Genomic DNA, 19,516 nt, shown 5'->3' with positions numbered 1-19,516 from the left:
AATATGAAATGAAAATGTACATTTTGACTCGGTTTTAATTTCCGTATCCCCGAGCATTCAGAAAGAAATGCCTTGACCAGCAAAGACGTTATAGTATTTACCGTACCACAATATTAACTTTAAAGGCGCGTACCTTTGTAAGTTTTTTGAGTCTGAACGCGGTCACAGATCATTACGGTAATTCTTTTGCGCGGTTCTGTTTTTTTCTGAAATTTCGCTGTTGATCTTTTCTAAAGTTTTTTCGTAAGTCTCCAATTTTTTTTCTCAAATTAAATTTTAAATATCCTAAATATACCGTTCCAGAACTATGCTAAACGCCGTCAAATCGATGGCTCGGGCAAGAACGCCCGTGCGAACCTATATGAAGTGAGTGGGTTTAATTCATAATTTGTTACATGGCACCTCTTTCAGAAAACAGGTTAGCGCTACAACACATTTCGATGTCATCGATCACACCTTTGACGCGGTTGTTGTTGGGGCTGGAGGTGCTGGCTTGAGAGCAGCGATGGGACTTTCAGAGGGCGGAATGAAGACTGCAGTTATCACAAAGTTATTTCCTACTAGATCTCACACCGTGGCAGCTCAAGGAGGTTTGGAAACTAAAATAAGCCACGATAATATAACAAATTTTCAGGTGTTAACGCTGCTTTGGGTAATATGAACCCAGACAATTGGCGCTGGCATTTCTATGACACCGTCAAAGGTTCTGATTGGCTTGGAGATCAAGATGCTATTCATTACATGACTCGTGAAGCGGAGAGAGCTATCATTGAGCTAGAAAACTACGGAATGCCTTTTTCGCGTACCACGGATGGGAAAATCTACCAACGTGCTTTCGGTGGTCAGTCAAACGATTTTGGTCGTGGAGGACAAGCTCATCGAACTTGCTGTGTCGCCGATAGAACTGGACATTCACTCCTTCATACTCTCTATGGAGCATCTCTCCAGTATGATTGCAACTATTTCGTTGAGTATTTTGCACTCGATTTGATTATGGAAAAAGGGAAATGTATCGGAGTAATTGCTTTGGATATTGAAACAGGACAAATTCATCGTTTCCGGGCTAAGAACACCGTTCTCGCCACAGGTGGATACGGACGAGCATATTTTTCATGTACCTCTGCTCACACATGTACTGGAGATGGAACTGCACTCACCGCTCGCGCCGGAATTCGTAACTCTGACATGGAGTTCGTTCAATTCCATCCAACTGGAATCTATGGTGTTGGTTGTTTGATTACAGAAGGATCTCGTGGAGAAGGTGGATATTTAGTGAACTCACAAGGAGAGCGATTCATGGAAAGATATGCACCGGTCGCAAAAGACTTGGCTTCTAGAGATGTGGTGTCGAGAGCAATGACATTGGAAATCAACGAAGGAAGAGGAGTTGGACCGAATAAAGATCATATTTATCTTCAGTTGCATCATCTCCCAGCCGAACAACTTCAACAAAGATTGCCAGGTAACGAATGTCATTAATACCTTACTATTAGTTTTTATTTACATTTCAGGAATCTCGGAAACTGCTCAAATCTTCGCCGGAGTCGATGTTACTAAGGAGCCTATTCCAGTCATTCCAACTGTTCACTATAATATGGGAGGAGTTCCAACCAACTACAAAGGACAAGTTCTCGATTACACACCAGAAAAGGGAGACCAAATTATCCCGGGCTTGTATGCTGCTGGAGAATGTGCCGCTCATTCTGTTCACGGAGCTAATCGACTTGGTGCCAACTCTCTACTCGATTTAGTTATTTTTGGAAGATCGTGTGCTCTAAAGTAAATTGTGAAATGCAAAAACACCCTGTAATTATTATTTTTCAGTATTCTAAAGGAAAACAAGCCAGGAGATTCTATTCCAGAACTTCCGGACAATTGTGAAGATCAGTCACGGGAAAACTTGAACGGACTTCTTCATTCAAAGGGAGATATTCCGGCGATTGAATTACGACTCAAAATGCAACATACTATGCAGAAACACGCGGCTGTTTTCAGACGTGGTGATTTGTTGAAGGAAGGAGTGCAAAAAATGGCTTCTATTTACAAAGAGCAAAAGAACTTGAAAGCATGTGCTGACTCTGGAAAAGTTTGGAATTCGGAACTTGTTGAAACTCTCGAACTACAAAACTTACTCATCAATGCCAACCAAACCATTGTTGCAGCTGAAAACCGTACAGAGTCTCGCGGAGCTCATGCTCGTGATGATTTCCAGCAGAGAATCGATGAATTCGATTACAGTAAATCTTTGGAGGGACAAAAGAAGAAAACTTTCGAGGAACACTGGCGCAAACACTCCATTATCGGGATTGACACCAAAACAGGAGCTGTTGATCTCACATATCGCCCGGTTATCGATACGACACTTGACAAATCGGAGACAGATTGGGTCCCTCCAAAGGTCAGATCTTATTAGGACACCAATAATTGCTATAAATTCCGAGTAATGTATCCTTTCACTGACTTTTTTTTTCGTTTTGTATGTTTTCCTCCATTCAATATGTGTATTTGTTTCCCAGTTAAAGTAAAGTTTGTTCGATTCTCTTTTTTTTTCAGTTTTTCTAATAATTCGGGCTGTTTCCCTTTTTTTCTGAGAAGAGCGCTGCATGTGCGCTCCTTTGTATTTATTATTTTACGTCATCGTTTGAAGGAGTGTTGGAACAGTAAATCTAGCTTTTCGCTTTTATCTTCACAAGTTGTTTTCCGTATTCAAAGTTCTGATTTCAATTGTTTCAGAAACAATCATGGACGGAATGATTGCAATGCTCCCTGCTCCACTGCAGAAGTTATCCTCACATATCGATTTTCAAGGACAAAAAGTCGCTGAACGCACCTATCAGGTAATCGAAAAATTAGAATTAATGAATTCTTACAACAAAAAGAAGTACAATTTAATTCGGAAAACTGCTACAGACTCAAAGGTCTCTTGTAAAATTTTTGATGTGAGAAAATCGACTTATCTTCGAAAACTCGATTGAAAAAATGCGTTTGATTCAGGTAATCCTCACTCTTGCCGGAATTATTGGTTTCTTTGTCGGATTCTGGACCCAACAACTCTCTTATGCTATTTTCACTGTGATGGGTGCTTCCGCCTTCACTGCTCTGATCATTCTTCCACCATGGCCATTCCTCTTCAGAAAGAACCCTATTGTGGTACGTAAATTTGGAAATTATATTATAATCCACACGGAAATGTCTTCAATATGGAATAATAATTATTTATTTACAGTGGCAAACTCTAACGGAAGAACAAGAAACATCCCCAGACAGCAGCGAAAAGAAAGATGATAAGAAGAAAAAGGAGACGAAAAAAACAAAATAAAAGCTTTAATTTCGAAGTTAACAAAAGTCTTCTTACTCGGGATCTTATAAACTATTTATTTTTACCAAAGCTTAATTTATTTGAAATTCTTCCTGTTTCATGTGATTCATCATGATGTAAAATGAAAATCCATAATAAATTTATTTCGGTTCTGGCAAAGTTTCAAATGAGTCTACGTTTTGATGCGGATTATTTTACTTATACTTCAAGATCTTCATCTTTCTGTTCAATCCATATTTCTAGATACGGAAATGTACCGCGCAGGAGCACTAGTGCTCCGCGGATCAGCTCTTCGTCGCACGCGGCTCTTCACTGTTTCAATTCATCAAAATTTTGCCACGTTTTCTCAAAAAAGTATATTGACGAAACCAATTGTATCGACGATTGCAGCAGGGAACCAAAATAAATTTTATTCGAGTGGGTAAGTAGTTGGAATGATACAATTTTATTCTAAAGAATGAAAATTCAGTTTTAGAAACAAAGATCACGATGATCCAATTGCCGTCGATGATTCGTTGGAACTTTACAAAGATCTTGTAAGAAAACAATGACTACAAATTTTTATGAAATTATGTTATTTAGGGTGGAATGTCGGCTATTCAAGTACCCGCTGATATGCCAAATGTCCCCATTTTAGCAATCAATCGGTATCCACTCTTTCCAGGATTCATCAAAAAGGTTGATGTAAGTTATCTTCAAAGTTAGACTAAAAAATTGAATATTTTGGTTTCAGATCGTCAAAGACGACAATCTGAAAGCATTGATCAGACGACAGTTGTCACTGAAACAGCCATATGCCGGAGTTTTTGTGAAGAGAGATGATGAGTATGCATTTATTGAGTTCTTCAAGAATATCATCTGAATATTACAGAAATAAAGAAGAAACTATTGCATCATTATCAGAAGTCTATCCAACAGGTTCTTTTGTTCAAATTATTGAAGTAAGAGACCAAGGAAGTGTTCTCGAACTGGTTCTCAGTGCACATCGAAGGTACTGATATCTCAGAACGTTGTAGAGAAATAAAAATGTAGAAACGCTTCGATTTTGTTTCATTCTTTAGAACTATACTTACCAGGAAACAATGTGCTTGTCCGTATAAGTTAAGAAGAATATTAAATCGAAATTCAGAATTCGAGTCCTTGAACCAATCGAAGAAACAGTTACACCAAAAACGGATACACCATTGAATGGAAGACGTGCTCGTGGAAAGCGCACAGGTCTTCCTCCAACGCCCCCACCACCCCCACCACTTTCAACGCCTACATCTGCTCCAGAATTGCCCATAACTTCGACAGGCACAGAAGAGAAAGATGAGAAGAAAACGGCACCTACTGAAGAAAAGCAGAGAAAAGGAATCGTTATGGTCAAAACAGAGAATGTTATCGCTGAACCAGTGCCGAAGAACAATGAGACAAAGGCTACTATGATGGCTATTGTGCAAACTATCAGGTAAGGTCTTTCGAAATTTATATATGCATCTGCGACATTACGAATCAATTTCAGAGATGTTGTTCAATTCAATCAACTTTTTGGTCAACAAATCAATCTTCTACTCCATCCATCTCAAAATGTCATAGACAATCCTGTGTATTTATGTGATCTCGTTGCGACTTTGGTTCAATCGGCAGAAACAAAAGATCTTCAGGAAATGATGGACGAAACGGATGTAAGATCTATACAGTTTTTCTGAAAGAACATTGTCTTTTTACAGGTATCGAAACGTCTTAAAATTGCCCTACTTCTCATTCAAAAAGAGAAAGCAGTTGCTAAACTGAAGCATGATATCAATAAAGATGTTGAGAAGAAAGTTCAAGACCATCACAGAAAATACCTTCTGAACGAACAATTGAAAGTTATCAAAAAGGAATTAGGAATTGAGAAAGATGAGAAGACTACAATTATTGAGAAAATTGATGAGAGAATAAAAGCGTTGGCGGTTCCAGAATACGCATTGAAAGTTATTAATGAAGAGAAAACTAAACTGCAATTCCTGGATCCTCATTCCAGTGAATTCAGTGTCACGAGGTGAGAAGAAAACATAATGCTATCGACAGTTCTACTCATCCATTTTATTTCAGAAATTATCTTGAATGGCTGACATCTGTTCCGTGGGGTCTCACATCACCTGAAAATCGACGTCTGTCACACGCTAAAAAGGCTCTTGATGAAGGACATTATGGAATGAAAGATGTAAAAGAACGCATTATGGAATTCATCGCTGTCAATTTACTCCGTAAATCAATTGGTGGAAAGATTCTTTGTTTCCACGGACCACCTGGAGTTGGAAAAACATCAATTGCCAAGTCGATTGCAACAGCACTTAACAGAGAAGTATGTTTATAAAAAATTTGAAATCTCGAGATTATCCATTCTTTTCCCAACTAAATTTCCATTTTTCAGTACTTCCGTTTCTCAGTTGGTGGAATGACAGATGTTGCCGAAATCAAAGGACATCGTCGTACTTATGTCGGAGCGATGCCTGGTAAAATGATTCAGTGTATGAAAAAGGTGAAAACAGAGAACCCACTTGTGCTAATCGATGAAGTCGATAAAATTGGAGGAGCTGGATTCCATGGAGATCCTGCTTCAGCTCTTCTGGAACTTCTCGATCCTGAACAGAACGCGAACTTTAATGATCATTTCTTGGATGTTCCTGTTGATTTGTCGAGGTAAGAAGATATTGTCTCACAGGTTAACCTCAACACCTCGCAACCTCAGAATTTCTGAGAGTTTGATAGGAGGTAGTAGGCAATTCCAATAGACTTATCTCAACGTTTTCGAATCTGCTAGCCATACAGCACGGAATCCAATGTTTTGAGCGAAGTCTATTGGAGTTGTCTACTACCTCCCACCAATGTCTCATTAAATTCTGACATTGCGAGGCCTTGAGGTCCCCAGGGATACTGTTTCAGGTTATATCAAGATAGTAAAGTTCCCAAATCTGTTCTCTCTAATCCCGAACGTTTCAGAGTTCTCTTCATTTGTACCGCCAATGAAATATCGAAAATCCCTGGACCACTTCGTGATCGAATGGAAATGATTGACGTCAGTGGATACTTGGCAGAAGAAAAAGTTGCAATTGCTCATCAACATCTCATTCCACAACTGAGAAAAGAAACGTTAGTCATTTTCTAGAGAAACGTGTAATGTAATTTATTTCAATTCAGATCTCTCTCAAAAGACCAATTGGATATTGAGGACGCCGCTTTGGAGGAACTGATCAAGCATTACTGCAGAGAGTCAGGTGTCAGAAACTTGCAACAACATATTGAACGAGTTAGTAACATTTCTCTACTGCAATAGGTTCATTTTCATGTTCAGATTTTCCGAAAAGCTGCACTTCAAATAGCTGAACAAGAAGCAGAAGATGAAGAACCAAGCGAGAAAGCAACTACAGCTATCACCGTGAATTCGGATGCTGAGCCCATTACGTCGACGTCATCAACGACGCAACCTGAATCTGTGAAAACAACAACAGCCGAAAAGATTACTATTAGTACAAAGAATCTTCAAAAGTATATCGGACGGCCAAAGTTTACATCAGATCGAATGTATGAAGTGACACCTCCAGGAGTTATAATGGGTCTTGCATGGACAGCAATGGGTGGATCTGCTCTTTACATTGAAACAGTTCTGAAACGGCCTGTTGACTTAACATCTGATAAAGATGGAAGTATTGAAACAACTGGAAACTTGGGAGATGTTATGAAAGAAAGTGTGCGAACTGCATTAACTGTTGCAAAGGGGATTCTGGCTAGAGAACAACCGGATAATAAGTTCTTTGACAAGTCACATATTCATATTCATGTTCCTGAAGTAAGTTGGAAACATTGAATCTGTGAAATATATTACATAATTCCAGGGAGCAACTCCAAAAGATGGACCATCGGCTGGAGTTACACTTGTTTCAAGTCTTCTTTCACTCGCATTGAAACGACCGGTTGTACAAGATATGGCAATGACTGGAGAGATCTCGTTGACTGGAAAAGTTTTACCAGTTGGTGGAATTCGAGAAAAGATTATTGCGGTCAGTTACAGTATTTGGTACTTGTCTTAATGGGGTTATTCAGGTCATGTAAAAGTGTATTTTAATACATTTTTTCCTTATTCACGAGCGTCGAGAAACTATTTTTTACAAATCTCAGTTTACCGTTGGTCGAACAGCGTTCTTCCCCTTTTTTTGCATTTTTCGACATGCGCATGTAGAAAAACTGTCAAAAAATGGGGGAGAAATGTAGAAAAATGGGAGAAAAACATGTGAAAAAATACATTTTTTACCGTTCGTGAATAAGGTAAAACATGTATTAAAATACATTTTTACATGACCTGAATAACCCCATAATCATTACATTATTGCAGGCTCGTCGTGTTGGTGCGAAGCGAGTATTCCTGCCAGCAGAGAACCGAAGGGACTTCGACGACTTACCAGAATTCATGAAATCAGAACTGGATATTCGATTTGTGTCTCATTATGATGAGCTCTATGAGCATCTTTTCCAATGATTCTTCACTTTTTACGTGTCTTTTTCATATTATTTTTTTAGATAGATTTGTTAAATTTACTTTTTTTCTGTTATCTTTTTCGAGTGATTAGAACAACCCATGAATGTTTATATCTGTTTTCGAAGATTGAATATTAGTTGTAATTGAAAGAGTAGAGTTTTCTTCGAATACCTATAGCAATATTTTTGTTCGTTAGTAATGATTCAATCTAGTTCAGCTTATCTGTACTAAATGGCAATTATCGAAGAGATCTTTGAAGAAGAAGCAGACCAAATAGTCAAAGTCGAGTCATTAAAGAAAGAAGGAAATGAGTTTTTTGGGCAGGGAGAATTCGAAAAAGCATATGAGAAATATCAGGTGAGAAGAGAGAGAATATTACACGATTAAAGCGGTATGGCTAACTGAAATTATTTTATCCAGGAGGCCATTACTACCTGCCCACAAACATCTACCGAACTTCTATCGATTCTTCTTTCAAATTCAGCAGCTGCTCTAATCAAGCAACGAAAATGGGAGACTGCTGTTGAAGCAGCCACGAAGTCTATCGAGGTGTGCCAACTCCTGAAATTTAGATAATCAATTTTCTTTCAGATCGGAGCAGCCAACGAAAAAGCACTAGAGCGACGCGCATTCGCTTACTCCAATATGTCAGAAAAGTATGAGAATGCTATTGAGGATTACAAAAAACTTCAGGTACATATAATTAGGAATCTTCATTTCTTTTGAAACAAGGTATCACTATTTTGAAATTCAACAATTTACAGGAATTACTGCCAAAACGTCAAGTAGAATTTGAACGCAAAATTGAGGAAATGAACGAGAAAATCAATGCTCGAAATCAAGCAATGACCGCGGATATCATGGAGAAATTGAAAGGATTCGGAAATATGTGTCTGTCCCCGTTTGGTCTTTCAACTGATAGTTTTGAAATGGTTCCAAATGGAAATGGAGGATTCTCAGTGCAAATGAAAGGAGCTGGAAATAAGAAACAAGAAGAAGAAGAAGAGAACGAAAAAGTCCCGCAGAAAAAAGATGAACAGCCGCAATAATTTTGATTTTCTTTTCTCAAATTGTATATTTTTCTGCATTCCGGTTTTCATTATTATGCTTTCAGTTATTAAAATTCTAATAAATGAGTATGACATACATCCAAGCTTGGTAACGAAACGCTTCTGTGGAAATTGACAGTTGAAGAAGTCACGTCAGACATTCTTTTTCATTTTTCTTCTGATTACGCTTGTTCTTATCTCTTTGAAATCTGAAAATTGAAAAAATGCTAGAACTCATTGGCATTTCAAATACAAAAAGGAAAGTAACGAATCTTCCTTTGAGTTAAATCGAATCGAGGGTGAGCTTATCTCAGAATTCATTCTTCAATTCTAGTTTACAGTCAACAAATGGGAAGATCGAAGTCGAAATCTAATAGTCGTTCGATTTCGAAATGGAAGAAGTTTTTCAGGTAACAATTAGAGTTTTTGAGTGAGAAAAATACAATTTCAGAGGAGAAAAAACTTCTGAAAGTCGTGATGATTGTGTTGAACAAACGACAATGAATACGACAATGTCGATTCCAACAACGAAATCAAATGATTCGATTACTGGAGGGATGAATAATTCAAGATCAAAAAGCATTACGGTACGGTTGACAACTGAATTTTCAGGCAGCAACGTTTTGATGATAAGAGCTTGTAGAAACGCAAATCATACAATACTCGTGAAGAGGTTACAAGAACAATCGACGAAAAAGGAAACGATCAACACATTGCTCCGTCTCCGAAAAATCAAGGAGAGGAAAAGAAAAAAGATAAGAAAGAGAAGGATGGAGTGAAAAGTGAAGAAGTTCCCGTGAAAACAAAAAAGAAAGAGTCGAAGGATGAAGAGCAGGAAGCCAGTGTTTTTGAGGTGATCCAGATAATTCTGTCGTTAAGAATGACATTTATTCAGGAAGTGCAAGGACCAGCAGCTCCTGCTCAAACTGGAACTCATGGAATCAAGAATAAAATGCGCTGGAAAATTGATGTAGAGGGAGCTGATGTGAATGGAGATCAAAAAATGTCAGAGATTATGGAGAAAATGAGTCGATTGAGAAGGAAGAGTAAGATGAAAAAATGTAAAGTGTTGAGAGCAAATGAGAAAGGAGTTAATGATGATGATGAGGAACCAAATGAGAATTCTATCATTGATAGTGCTCGTGTCCTTCAACTCGTTAAGCTGGAATCTTTGATTTCTAAAGAACTTTTGGAAACTGATCAAGAAATTCTTAGAGGATACTGTCGTAGTGGAGATCAAGAAGATAAAGCAGAAGGATTGATTGAGAAGATTGTTATTGGAGTTCTGAATGCAGTCGTTCAGAAAAATGAATTCATCCGACAGGTCTCCGTTCCAGGACAACTGAGACTGTTTGCTGTGGACGAGAAAAAAGCGAAATATGCAATGATGGCTCTTCTAATGGCTCGTAAAGATCTTCTATACGTTTCATGGTCGAAACCGAATCGAGACGTTGAAAACGCTTTGGTTAGTTATTTTAAACTATAGAGATGATCACATTTTATCTTTCTGAAACAAATCAGTGTATTTCAGGACGCAACATGGGCAGGAATGACTGTGAAGAAGGTGCCGGGAGCTGCCGTCCAGAGCCCTATTCTCTGATTTGATTTTTTTTTCAAATTTAGTGTATCAATGAACTATTATCTTAGTTTGAAATTATTTTTTCATTGTTTGTGCAGACTCTTGCACTGTATTCTTCCCCACAATTCTGAAAATGAAGCTGAAACATTAGGTTTTTCAGAATGGTTACCTTGCCATTTCTCAATTTACTACTGTAGGTACAAATGTGTGCGGTTCACGCTTGCGGACTGTGCATTTAAAATCACGCGCATAATTTAGAAGCTGTTACTCTAGATTTTTGGGTCATCCTTTCTTCTTTTGTAATCGGACCGAGTGTGATTTTACTTCTGTTTCAGTTTGGAATTCAACTGTTTTATTAATTTTCAACTAATCACTCCGCTTCCGCAGTAATACATTTCTGTTAGAGTGTGACTCTTTATTTGATCTCTCGTTCAGCCGCGAAACTCTCATTTCTCTATCTTTGCGCCAAATGGTTCGTTCATCCTCGTTTTTCTTTCATTTTTCCTGTTAGTCACCCCTATTTTTGACTATTTCTTATCAATTTCCAACATTTGCAGGTAAAATGGAGAAGAACGAGAAGAACGGAGTATTTTCGCGAGTGAGATCGCGCTGGAGGAGTATATTCTCAAAGGTTTATAGCTTGTTTCGAAAAAATCTGTTAACGAAAAAAGAAATTCAGAAAGCAAATCCAGTGAAACTCCGCGATTGCAATCGTCTCACGTTTGAGCGCATTCTCTCCAACCCCGACGAGGAAATCGGCACTATTCTAGCACAGGCGACAGTCAATTCAATAGAGTTGCCGAACGGTGCTGGCATTGCACTCATTCAGGAGACAACGGTTTATGACGAAGATCCTGTCATCGTAGGTTCACATAAAATGAGAAGAAAATATCTAAAGTATTCAGGATAAACTCCCATCATCGACTATCTGTCGTACACCGTCGAATCTGAGCCGACGCTTCCGAAGATTGTCTTCTGGCGATTTGAATGTCATTCGAAGAATGACGGAGGAAATAGATTTCGACTTGAAGGTAATTTTTAGCCTGTTTCAATGTGGTTTTTGTCCTAACAAGCACTCCCATTCCACTTTAATGAATAGATTTCACATCGAACTCGCACAGCATTTACCAACATTGAAAGAAGTTTCAGAACGTTATCTATGACGGGAACGAGATCACTGGAGAACCGGACACCGAAAACGGGAACGATCGTGCGTGCTTCAAACCAGGACCAGCATATCCTGTCGGTTAGTGATTGACCAGTTTCAATGTCCCATCATACATTTTTTCCAGATCAACAAATGTTATTCCTGAAGCAATGCATCAAGAAGATTGACACCCGACCGCCAAACATGTACTATTTGACCAATGGGTGGTCGGTGGATAACTTTGAAGCCCTGTTCAAGTACATGATTCGAACGAGTGAAGATAATGCGAGAGACACGCTTCTGAGCATCGAATTTCGAGATGTCGTTCCCACTCTTCAATCATTGTACGATTTCATCGAGGACTACGCATCATTCAAGGGTGTCATTGTTCACAAGGACTATGTGTATGCGACAGTTCACTCCAGAAAAGTAAGTTTCGAAAAAAGGGTGAAGGAGGCATAACTTTCTAAATTTTACAGGCTGCGCTGGAGAGAAAGCTGCGGGGAGCAATTGAGCAATTTGTCGAGGTTGAACAAAAAGTGCGGAGGGCTCGCATCTCCTACACTTCTACCATGACCATCAGCTCTCCTCATACTCCTCATGTGTCAGTCATCGTCAGATTCTTCTGTAAACGACCGTGTACCATCGACAGAGGAACAATAATGAACCAAGTGTCCGTGCAGTTGGATCACGTCACTGGCCACAAGGCACGTATGCCGTCATCGAATAAGAATCCGAACGAGGGAGTTGTCTGCGAATGCGTAGAAATTCCAGCTGATGAGGAACCGCCAGCGCCTCGCAAGCCGCCACCAGTGACTACAATTGTCACGGATCGTCAGATGTTTGTCGAAGAGGAAGAAGTTCCACTGCAACTGTCGTATCATGTAGATGCAGTCACCGGAGAGACACTCGTGGATTGCGATGTGGAGAATGATGATACGAACATCACGGTAACTTCACTCCTATAGACGGAAGACAAATAGCTCAATTCTTTATTTTTCAGACAGATTCCGCTCAAGATCACGACATGCATGAGTTCGTCGAAATGTTTCCGACTCTTTTGGAACTTTTCGAAAAAGCTGGAATCAGAGACAGGCGGGAGGACGATGAAGTTGACTGCGAAATTCCAGTGCAGCAATCGAGATATCCAAAAAAAGTATCATTTGTCGGCGGTGTAACAATGTCATCGGATGGATGCGAAGACACTCGATCGGTGACTTCTTCTGGTGATTCTTCGGTTACCTCGGAGTCTGTTGGACTCACCGATTCATCAGATTTTGACACTTCTGATTCTGAAGCTGCATCGTCGGAATCTGATTTAGATACTTCTGATGACGACAACGAAGAAGAGAAAGAGAAGATTAAATCGGAATCTTCAGAGAAAGACGTCGAAAAGATTGAGGACGAACTTAAAGATGACTGAATCCTCTCGTCACGTTAATGTTAATTCTAACCTTCTATTGAATGATTGTTATAATGTCCACGTATTCTCTTTTCTCATTGTACTATGCTTAAAGTTGCCAATTTATATGTCATTTCTAACCCTAATAGTGTCTCTATTTGCTTCCCCCTTTCATTCCCGACTATTTTCCTTTATTTTCCTCGATAATTTTCGTGTACCACGGGTACTTCAAGGTTCATAAATTCCCCCATAATCCATACCAAATCATCTCCCGCACCAATCGTTGATAATTAACTAATGATAGTTTTCTTTCTTTTGATCTTGCTTTTTTTTCTCTGTTAAGTATAAAGTTTTTATGAACCCTTGTTGCTAACTCTCATTATCGAAGTTACAGATGACACATAATTCTGCTGTCTCTCTAACTAGTTCATTCTCAAATAAAATAAAATGCACGAAAACACATTTTCTATTTTTCACTTTTTTTGTTGTGGTCCTAATCCTCTAGCAGCTGGATAGTATGCACTCACAACTGCAGGTGTTGGAACTTTTCTAATTGCCATAATTTTCCAAGTTGGATCCTGTAAAAGTACTTTTAAGTTGAATTAAGTCGAGCTGTCTGTATCTCTCAACTCACTAATTCTTCCTCATCGGTACTTGGTTTCAACCATGCGTAATAAAGGAGATCACATCTTGCCAACAAGAGAGCCATGACTGGAAGTTTCGACTGAAAAGTTATGAATTAGTATATCCTCTACTTCAACGAAACACTCACTTTGTTCTCATCAACTGCATACATTCTCATTTGTCCTGGAATCGAAACAGTTCGAATGAATTGGTTTTTGGATGAAACGCCAACGAGTACAATCAATGTGATTCTTTCGATTATTTCTTCTGCTTTCTCTTCTTGATCTCCACTTCTACAGTATCTTTTTAGAATTTCTCGATCTTCTGAATCGAATTTCTCATTGATTAATTGATCCATTCGAACTAATTGAAGAACTCGAGCAGCCATTGAAATATCATCTTCTGTCTGAAATTGACCTTATTCCAGGATCCCTTCCAACTCTAACCCACCGGTTCTTCATCCTCTTCTTTTGTTTTTTCGTTCGCTCTCAACACTTTACATCGTTTCGTTTTGTATTTCTTCCTCAACTTTCCCAGTTTCTCGAGCACTTCTGTCATTTTTTGATCTCCATTCAGATCTGAAAACGAAGAGAAAATGTTGCCATCTAATAGATGAAAACAACCAACCAACTCCTTCCACATCAATTTTCCATCTCATTTTATCTTCCGTTCCTCTTGGTTGTGCATTCACTGGAGACAATGGACCAGCCACATCCTGAAGAATTGAACATTTCGCTTTTTAAACCACAGTGAAAAACCTCAAATTCACTGCCCACTGTCTTCTGTTTAGGAACCTTATTCTTCTTTCTTTTCGCCAACATTTCCAGATTTTTCTCATTCTTTTTCTTACTTTTATTTGATGGAGTATCAATGTCTTGAGCATCAACTAACATCAGCGACTTCACATTTTCATATTCAGGAATTTTATTTATTTGAGATGATGGTTTCATAGTTTTTTGAGATGATGGTTTACTAGTTTTCTCATCTGAAGACTGGGGTGTGGCCGATGGTTCAACCGGAGCAATTTTTGATTGACGCTTCTGGAAATAGACGGAATAAGGTGAAATAAGTTGGGTAAATTTACCTTTGACTTTCTTTTCTCCGCATTTTTCAAATCAAAATAGACGGAATTCGATATGGCTGGTTGAAGTGGAGCAGTTTTGATTTCCTTATTTTCCTTATTCTCAACATTCTTCTTTGGTCTGAAAATCAAATAAGCCATTTTCATGTGTGTATTTCCCTACGGTTTCTTTGATCTCAATGATCGAAGTGAACGCATCAAACTGAATCTTCTCGATTTACTTGACTTTTCCCCATTCTTGTCATTTGGCTTTGATTTCGATTTTGGTTTTCCCATTCTCCGATCCAGTTGACTGAAAAAAACATGTGATTCTGGAGAAGAAAGCACTCTTACTTTAAGTCTTCCCAAACGTTTTCCGATTGATACGGGATATTCAAATTGATAGATTTTTAAGTAGAAAATAATATGAAGAAGGAGAAAAAACACTGATTAGATTTAGGAGATAGGAAAAATCAAAATCAAGATAGGAGACTAGAGAACGATGTTTTCACGCGGGAAATCGGTTTTCAAAAGACAACTTGGAGATTCTGCAATGGTTTTTTGTTGACTTGGGATTAGAAATGACCTGACCTGTTTACCTGAAAATTGTTCATCACCGAAATAAGAATTTATTTCAAAAATGCAAACGAGTTTATTCATATTCAGACCAATTTTTAGAAATGGTCACAACCAATTTTGGTTTCCTTAACCAGCCATCGATCAACTTCATAATAAGCTTTCATTCTGAATTCTCTCTTTTTCCACTCCTTATCGTGATCTCCGTAGTTTTTCATCAAGTGAACAATGCAAATGAACGAAAAATTCTCGAAAGATTCCACTTTTGACTCAAGAAGTTTTGCTCCATCGTACTCTCCAGTCCATGTTTGTAACCATTTCTCGAATTGAGAGACTGAAAAATAATAGAATCTCTTTTGAATCAGAATGAGACACCAACATTTATAAATCGGTTTGTAGTTATCCTCACAGATCTGTGCATGAAATCCTTGCTCTTCTTTTTTCATGAAATGGCTGAGAAATGATGCACGTGACTGGGTGGACGGTCCATTTGTAATCATGTTCGGAATTGATCCACACACTTGATAAATGAAGATTTTTTTGAGTGCTTCGGGATCAGTTTTCCTGAAAACTTCAAGTATTTCCTTCTCGTCAGAAGTCACTAGTTTAGTATCTTTCTTTTCTTCTTTTCTGAAACTCACGGTGTTAAGTTAACTGGACATTCCACGAAAACCCAGGTAGACCACCAAGCCTTCCATCCTTGATCTCCGTCTTTTTCTCTTGCCTGAAAATGAGATTTAATCAGCCTTTACTCAATGAATTTTCAGTGAAATGTCTCACTTCTTCAACTCTGAATCGATATCTCTCCTTCAATATAATTCCGTTTTTCCAAGAGACAATCACAGTGAAAATAACATCAGTTTGATAATCAGAAAATGGAGTTATTGCGTAGTCATGATCCTGAAATTCAGATTGGAGCGTACTTGCATCCTTCCATCCAATTACCGTATACGTCTGTACATCTCCGTATCGCTTGAATAGAAAGTCACTAAATTCGTTTCTTTCCGAAGTTTCTCCATTCTTTTCACATAGTTGGACACGTGTTCTATCGAGTAAAAAACTATTGACAAATGATTGATAAGTCGTCTGAGTATGTGTTGAGAACGCACTGTTGAATAGAATTTCAGTCAGATTGGATCGAAGACGATTGATATAATTTTCTTTCGGTTCCATTGGATGTTCTGGAATTTCATCTGGAAGGGAAGCACAATCTCCTTTCAAATCGAGAGATGAATAGACGAAGTGTTGCAGATTTGAATCCTGAAAATGTTATTTTATCAGTAAGAGAAGTCTCTATTACTAACATAGAATGCTTCTCCATGCCATTCCATTTTCAAATCTGTGTTCACAGCAGTCGTTGCCTTGTATTTCAATTGAAACTTGACTGACAGCTGATCAGATGACGGCTGCATACTGTAACTGTCTTGCTGAAGAAAGAATTCAATGAGTTTCACTAAAGCGTATTTACTGACCTTGACTAGTTTGATATACATGTGAATAAGTTGAATCAATCTTCGAAGCTCCGCTGAAATCATCAATTCTTTCCACTGAATTCTTCTTTTTCTTACCAAAAGTGGATTTTTTAGAGTGTTCACAGAGTAGAATTTCGGTTTCCGAGTTCGTGTATTTTGCAATTGTAGCGGTGTCGGATTCCATATTACTCTCCATCAAATAGAGCATTCTGAATTCATTCGTTTTTAATTTGGGTTTAGGTCTAATTCAATAATCACCAACCTTCCATAAAACAGATTAACAATCTTAGAGTATGAATCTGGTGGTTCCAGCTCCATTTCTCCATCAAGACGACGTTTTTCATCTTTTCTCCCATCAGAAATGGTTGAATTATTGTTGAATTCTCCTAGTCCCAATTGGTTTAACTCATTGATGAAATCGGTTGTTTCATTCTTTTCTATCTCAAATTTGAATTCAGCACACACCAAAATCACAGTCGAAACTAGAAAGAATAGAAGAAAATGAAAGGGTTTCATGGTTCCGAAGAACTGTGAAAAGTAGGAAAAGTGGATTCAAATGTCAGTTTTATACGAGAAAATGTGAAAGAATGGGAAACCGAAAAAGGTGTTTGAGAGTCTCTCGGAACGCCACTGATTCTCATGACTTTTATTTGAGAGCTATACGAAAATGAAACTTTGTAAAATAGGAAAACGGGAAAGGCAAGAGAATAATCATGGATAAAATAAAGTTCAAATTCAGATAAAGGTCTAGACGAGACTAGCCATTACCTTATTAGAGAGGCATCTGATAAAAATGGTTGTATTGAAATTTGGTAGAGCAAAACAAAAAATTTCAATTTTTCTGAGAAATCTGTCACGTTATTCAAATAAATAAAACCGTGCATTTCTTCACTCAATTCTCAACTCATTCCAATATTTTTTCATTTCACAAAAAAACGAACGAAAGTTCATCACACATTACACCGATTTGAAGTGAGTTGGGCAGGTTTGAAGAGGGAGATCTTCTCAAAAATAATTAATTCTGAGTTTCAGTTCAAAAAATGGGAAAATCGAAGTCGAAATCGAATAGTAGATCGATTTCGAAATGGAAGAAGTTATTCTCATCGTAAATATATGAAATGCAGTTCTTTTTCTTGATCAAACTTCATTTCAGATCAGGCCCAAAAACAAATGATAGTCGTGAAGAATTGGGAAGTCAAACAACTGCAACAAGTCCAAATCTAGGATCGAATAACTCGATTTCTGGAAATTCGAGATCCAAAAGTATCACGGTAAGTGGATTTATCGGACTCTCTTGAAAATGTTTCAATTGAATTCAGAAACGGAAAGTATCATACACTCGTGAAGATGGAACTGGTCCGAAAACAATGGAAGAGAAGATAAATGATCCGAATTTGAAAAGTCAAGAAGAGAAAAAAGAAGAAAAAAAGGAGAATAAAGAGGAGAAAGGAGGTAAAAAGGGAAGCGGAGGAACTGGTTCAAAGACAGAAGAAGTCCCATCAAAACCTCTGAAAAAGAAGGAAACTAAGAAGGAAGAGCAAGAAGCGAGTGTTTTTGAGGTAATCAAATGATAGTATCTCGAGAATTCAAAGTCATACTTTACAGGAAGTACAAGGTCCAGCAGCCCCTGCTCAAACTGGAACCCATGGGATCAAGAATAAAATGCGTTGGAAAATTGATGTGGAGGGAGCTGGTTAGTGTTAAAAACTTATCATCTGACTTCATCTCTAATTTCAGACTGCAATGGAGATCAAAAGATGACAGAAGTGTTCGATAAATTGGCCAAACTACGAAAGAAGATGAAGACAAAACGGTGTAAAGTTCTCAAAGCAAACGATAAAGTTGGAACTGAGGATGATGATGAGAAAGAAGTGGTCAGACTCATTTCATTCATTATTCTCTATTCCAAACAGAACATTTTCAGCAAGATGATGTAATCATAAACTGTGCTCGAGTCCTACAACTTGTCAAAATGGAAGCATTAATTTCAAAAGAAATTCCAGAAGCAGATCAGGAAATTCTTCGTGCATTTTGTCGTAGTGGAGATCAAGAGGACAAAGCAGAAGGGCTCATTGAGAAGATTGTGTTGGCAGTCTTGAATGCAGTTGTACAGAAAAATGAATTCGTTCGACAAATTGTGATTCCTGGAGAGTTGAGATTGTTCGCTGTGGACGAGAAAAAAGCGAAATATCCGATGATGGCTCTTCTGATGGCTCGTAAAGATCTTCTTTATGTTGCATGGTCGAAACCGAATCGAGAAGTTGAGAACACTTTGGTCTGTTTATTTCTCTTTTTCTTTGTTTCGATTATTCAATTTTCTGATTTCAGGATGGAACTTGGGCAGGAATGGCGGTGAAGAAAGGGACAACTCCAGCAGTTCAAAGTACTTTGCTTGGTTGATTCGGATTACGAAATTCCGAAGAATAACTTTGAATTTTCATGCGTATTGTGTAGAGAATGAATAGTTTATGCATCGTTTTTGTGGATATTACAGATTCAGAAAAGTATGAGAGGATTCCATTCTCATAACCTCATAAAATACTGTGTCTAACTGATATCTGACTCTCTAAAGAATCAAAGCTGAGCTTTCAACAAGTTAATTTCATTCCGCTTTAGAAGTTCTGAACGTTTTGAACACCGGAAGTTTCCCTCAATGTCTTAATTAAATGTTCTCAAAATCTAAAAATCACAGAGCCCCTCTGTAGATATCTTGAAGTTCCAGAATTTATTTGATCTGTGATTCGAAATTCGAGACTTTCAAGTCAATCATTGTGCCATTATATT

General features: G+C 38.1%; 8 protein-coding genes across 8 annotated transcripts; 6 read left to right on the top strand and 2 right to left on the bottom strand.

The window, feature by feature from the left end:
- Positions 1-307: 307 nt before the first annotated feature.
- Positions 308-2,413, top strand: GCK72_001901 (uncharacterized protein; the record flags this gene model as incomplete). The annotated part of the gene is made up of 5 exons (XM_053723172.1): positions 308-366; positions 412-590; positions 635-1,462; positions 1,512-1,779; positions 1,825-2,413. 5 exons carry the CDS (start codon positions 308-310, stop codon positions 2,411-2,413), a joined length of 1,923 nt encoding a protein of 640 aa, XP_053591817.1.
- A 328-nt stretch (positions 2,414-2,741) lies between these two features.
- On the top strand, positions 2,742-3,319 carry GCK72_001900 (uncharacterized protein; the record flags this gene model as incomplete). The annotated part of the gene is made up of 3 exons (XM_003114653.2): positions 2,742-2,837; positions 2,995-3,150; positions 3,227-3,319. 3 exons carry the CDS (start codon positions 2,742-2,744, stop codon positions 3,317-3,319), a joined length of 345 nt encoding a protein of 114 aa, XP_003114701.2.
- Positions 3,320-3,570: 251 nt separating this feature from the next.
- On the top strand, positions 3,571-7,823 carry GCK72_001899 (uncharacterized protein; the record flags this gene model as incomplete). The annotated part of the gene is made up of 15 exons (XM_053723171.1): positions 3,571-3,740; positions 3,789-3,855; positions 3,902-4,003; positions 4,053-4,144; positions 4,191-4,310; positions 4,449-4,769; positions 4,824-4,986; positions 5,032-5,345; positions 5,399-5,651; positions 5,721-5,989; positions 6,290-6,439; positions 6,488-6,596; positions 6,642-7,136; positions 7,183-7,347; positions 7,680-7,823. The coding sequence occupies 15 exons, from the start codon at positions 3,571-3,573 to the stop codon at positions 7,821-7,823; spliced, it is 2,934 nt and encodes a 977-aa protein (XP_053591816.1).
- Positions 7,824-8,054: 231 nt separating this feature from the next.
- Positions 8,055-8,872, top strand: GCK72_001898 (uncharacterized protein; the record flags this gene model as incomplete). The annotated part of the gene is made up of 4 exons (XM_003114721.2): positions 8,055-8,180; positions 8,244-8,372; positions 8,415-8,516; positions 8,588-8,872. The coding sequence occupies 4 exons, from the start codon at positions 8,055-8,057 to the stop codon at positions 8,870-8,872; spliced, it is 642 nt and encodes a 213-aa protein (XP_003114769.2).
- Positions 8,873-11,013: 2,141 nt separating this feature from the next.
- GCK72_001897 (uncharacterized protein) lies at positions 11,014-13,021 on the top strand (the record flags this gene model as incomplete). Its single annotated transcript, XM_053723170.1, has 7 exons — positions 11,014-11,082; positions 11,131-11,313; positions 11,357-11,482; positions 11,601-11,697; positions 11,744-12,027; positions 12,078-12,548; positions 12,602-13,021. The coding sequence occupies 7 exons, from the start codon at positions 11,014-11,016 to the stop codon at positions 13,019-13,021; spliced, it is 1,650 nt and encodes a 549-aa protein (XP_053591815.1).
- A 452-nt stretch (positions 13,022-13,473) lies between these two features.
- GCK72_001896 (uncharacterized protein) lies at positions 13,474-14,981 on the bottom strand (the record flags this gene model as incomplete). The annotated part of the gene is made up of 8 exons (XM_003114650.2): positions 13,474-13,578; positions 13,635-13,724; positions 13,773-14,030; positions 14,075-14,202; positions 14,252-14,339; positions 14,383-14,664; positions 14,709-14,826; positions 14,869-14,981. The coding sequence occupies 8 exons, from the start codon at positions 14,979-14,981 to the stop codon at positions 13,474-13,476; spliced, it is 1,182 nt and encodes a 393-aa protein (XP_003114698.1).
- Positions 14,982-15,358: 377 nt separating this feature from the next.
- Positions 15,359-17,050, bottom strand: GCK72_001895 (uncharacterized protein; the record flags this gene model as incomplete). Its single annotated transcript, XM_053723169.1, has 9 exons — positions 15,359-15,594; positions 15,640-15,824; positions 15,902-15,984; positions 16,041-16,160; positions 16,206-16,520; positions 16,565-16,687; positions 16,733-16,785; positions 16,829-16,941; positions 16,995-17,050. 9 exons carry the CDS (start codon positions 17,048-17,050, stop codon positions 15,359-15,361), a joined length of 1,284 nt encoding a protein of 427 aa, XP_053591814.1.
- Positions 17,051-17,850: 800 nt separating this feature from the next.
- Positions 17,851-19,132, top strand: GCK72_001894 (uncharacterized protein; the record flags this gene model as incomplete). Its single annotated transcript, XM_003114831.2, has 6 exons — positions 17,851-18,003; positions 18,052-18,291; positions 18,338-18,425; positions 18,470-18,606; positions 18,657-19,007; positions 19,061-19,132. 6 exons carry the CDS (start codon positions 17,851-17,853, stop codon positions 19,130-19,132), a joined length of 1,041 nt encoding a protein of 346 aa, XP_003114879.2.
- Between the last annotated feature and the right edge of the window lie 384 nt (positions 19,133-19,516).

This window comes from Caenorhabditis remanei, chromosome I (assembly GCF_010183535.1).
Source record: "Caenorhabditis remanei strain PX506 chromosome I, whole genome shotgun sequence".
Taxonomy (NCBI): Eukaryota; Metazoa; Nematoda; class Chromadorea; order Rhabditida; family Rhabditidae; genus Caenorhabditis; species Caenorhabditis remanei.
This window is presented reverse-complemented; position numbering and strand designations above follow the sequence as displayed.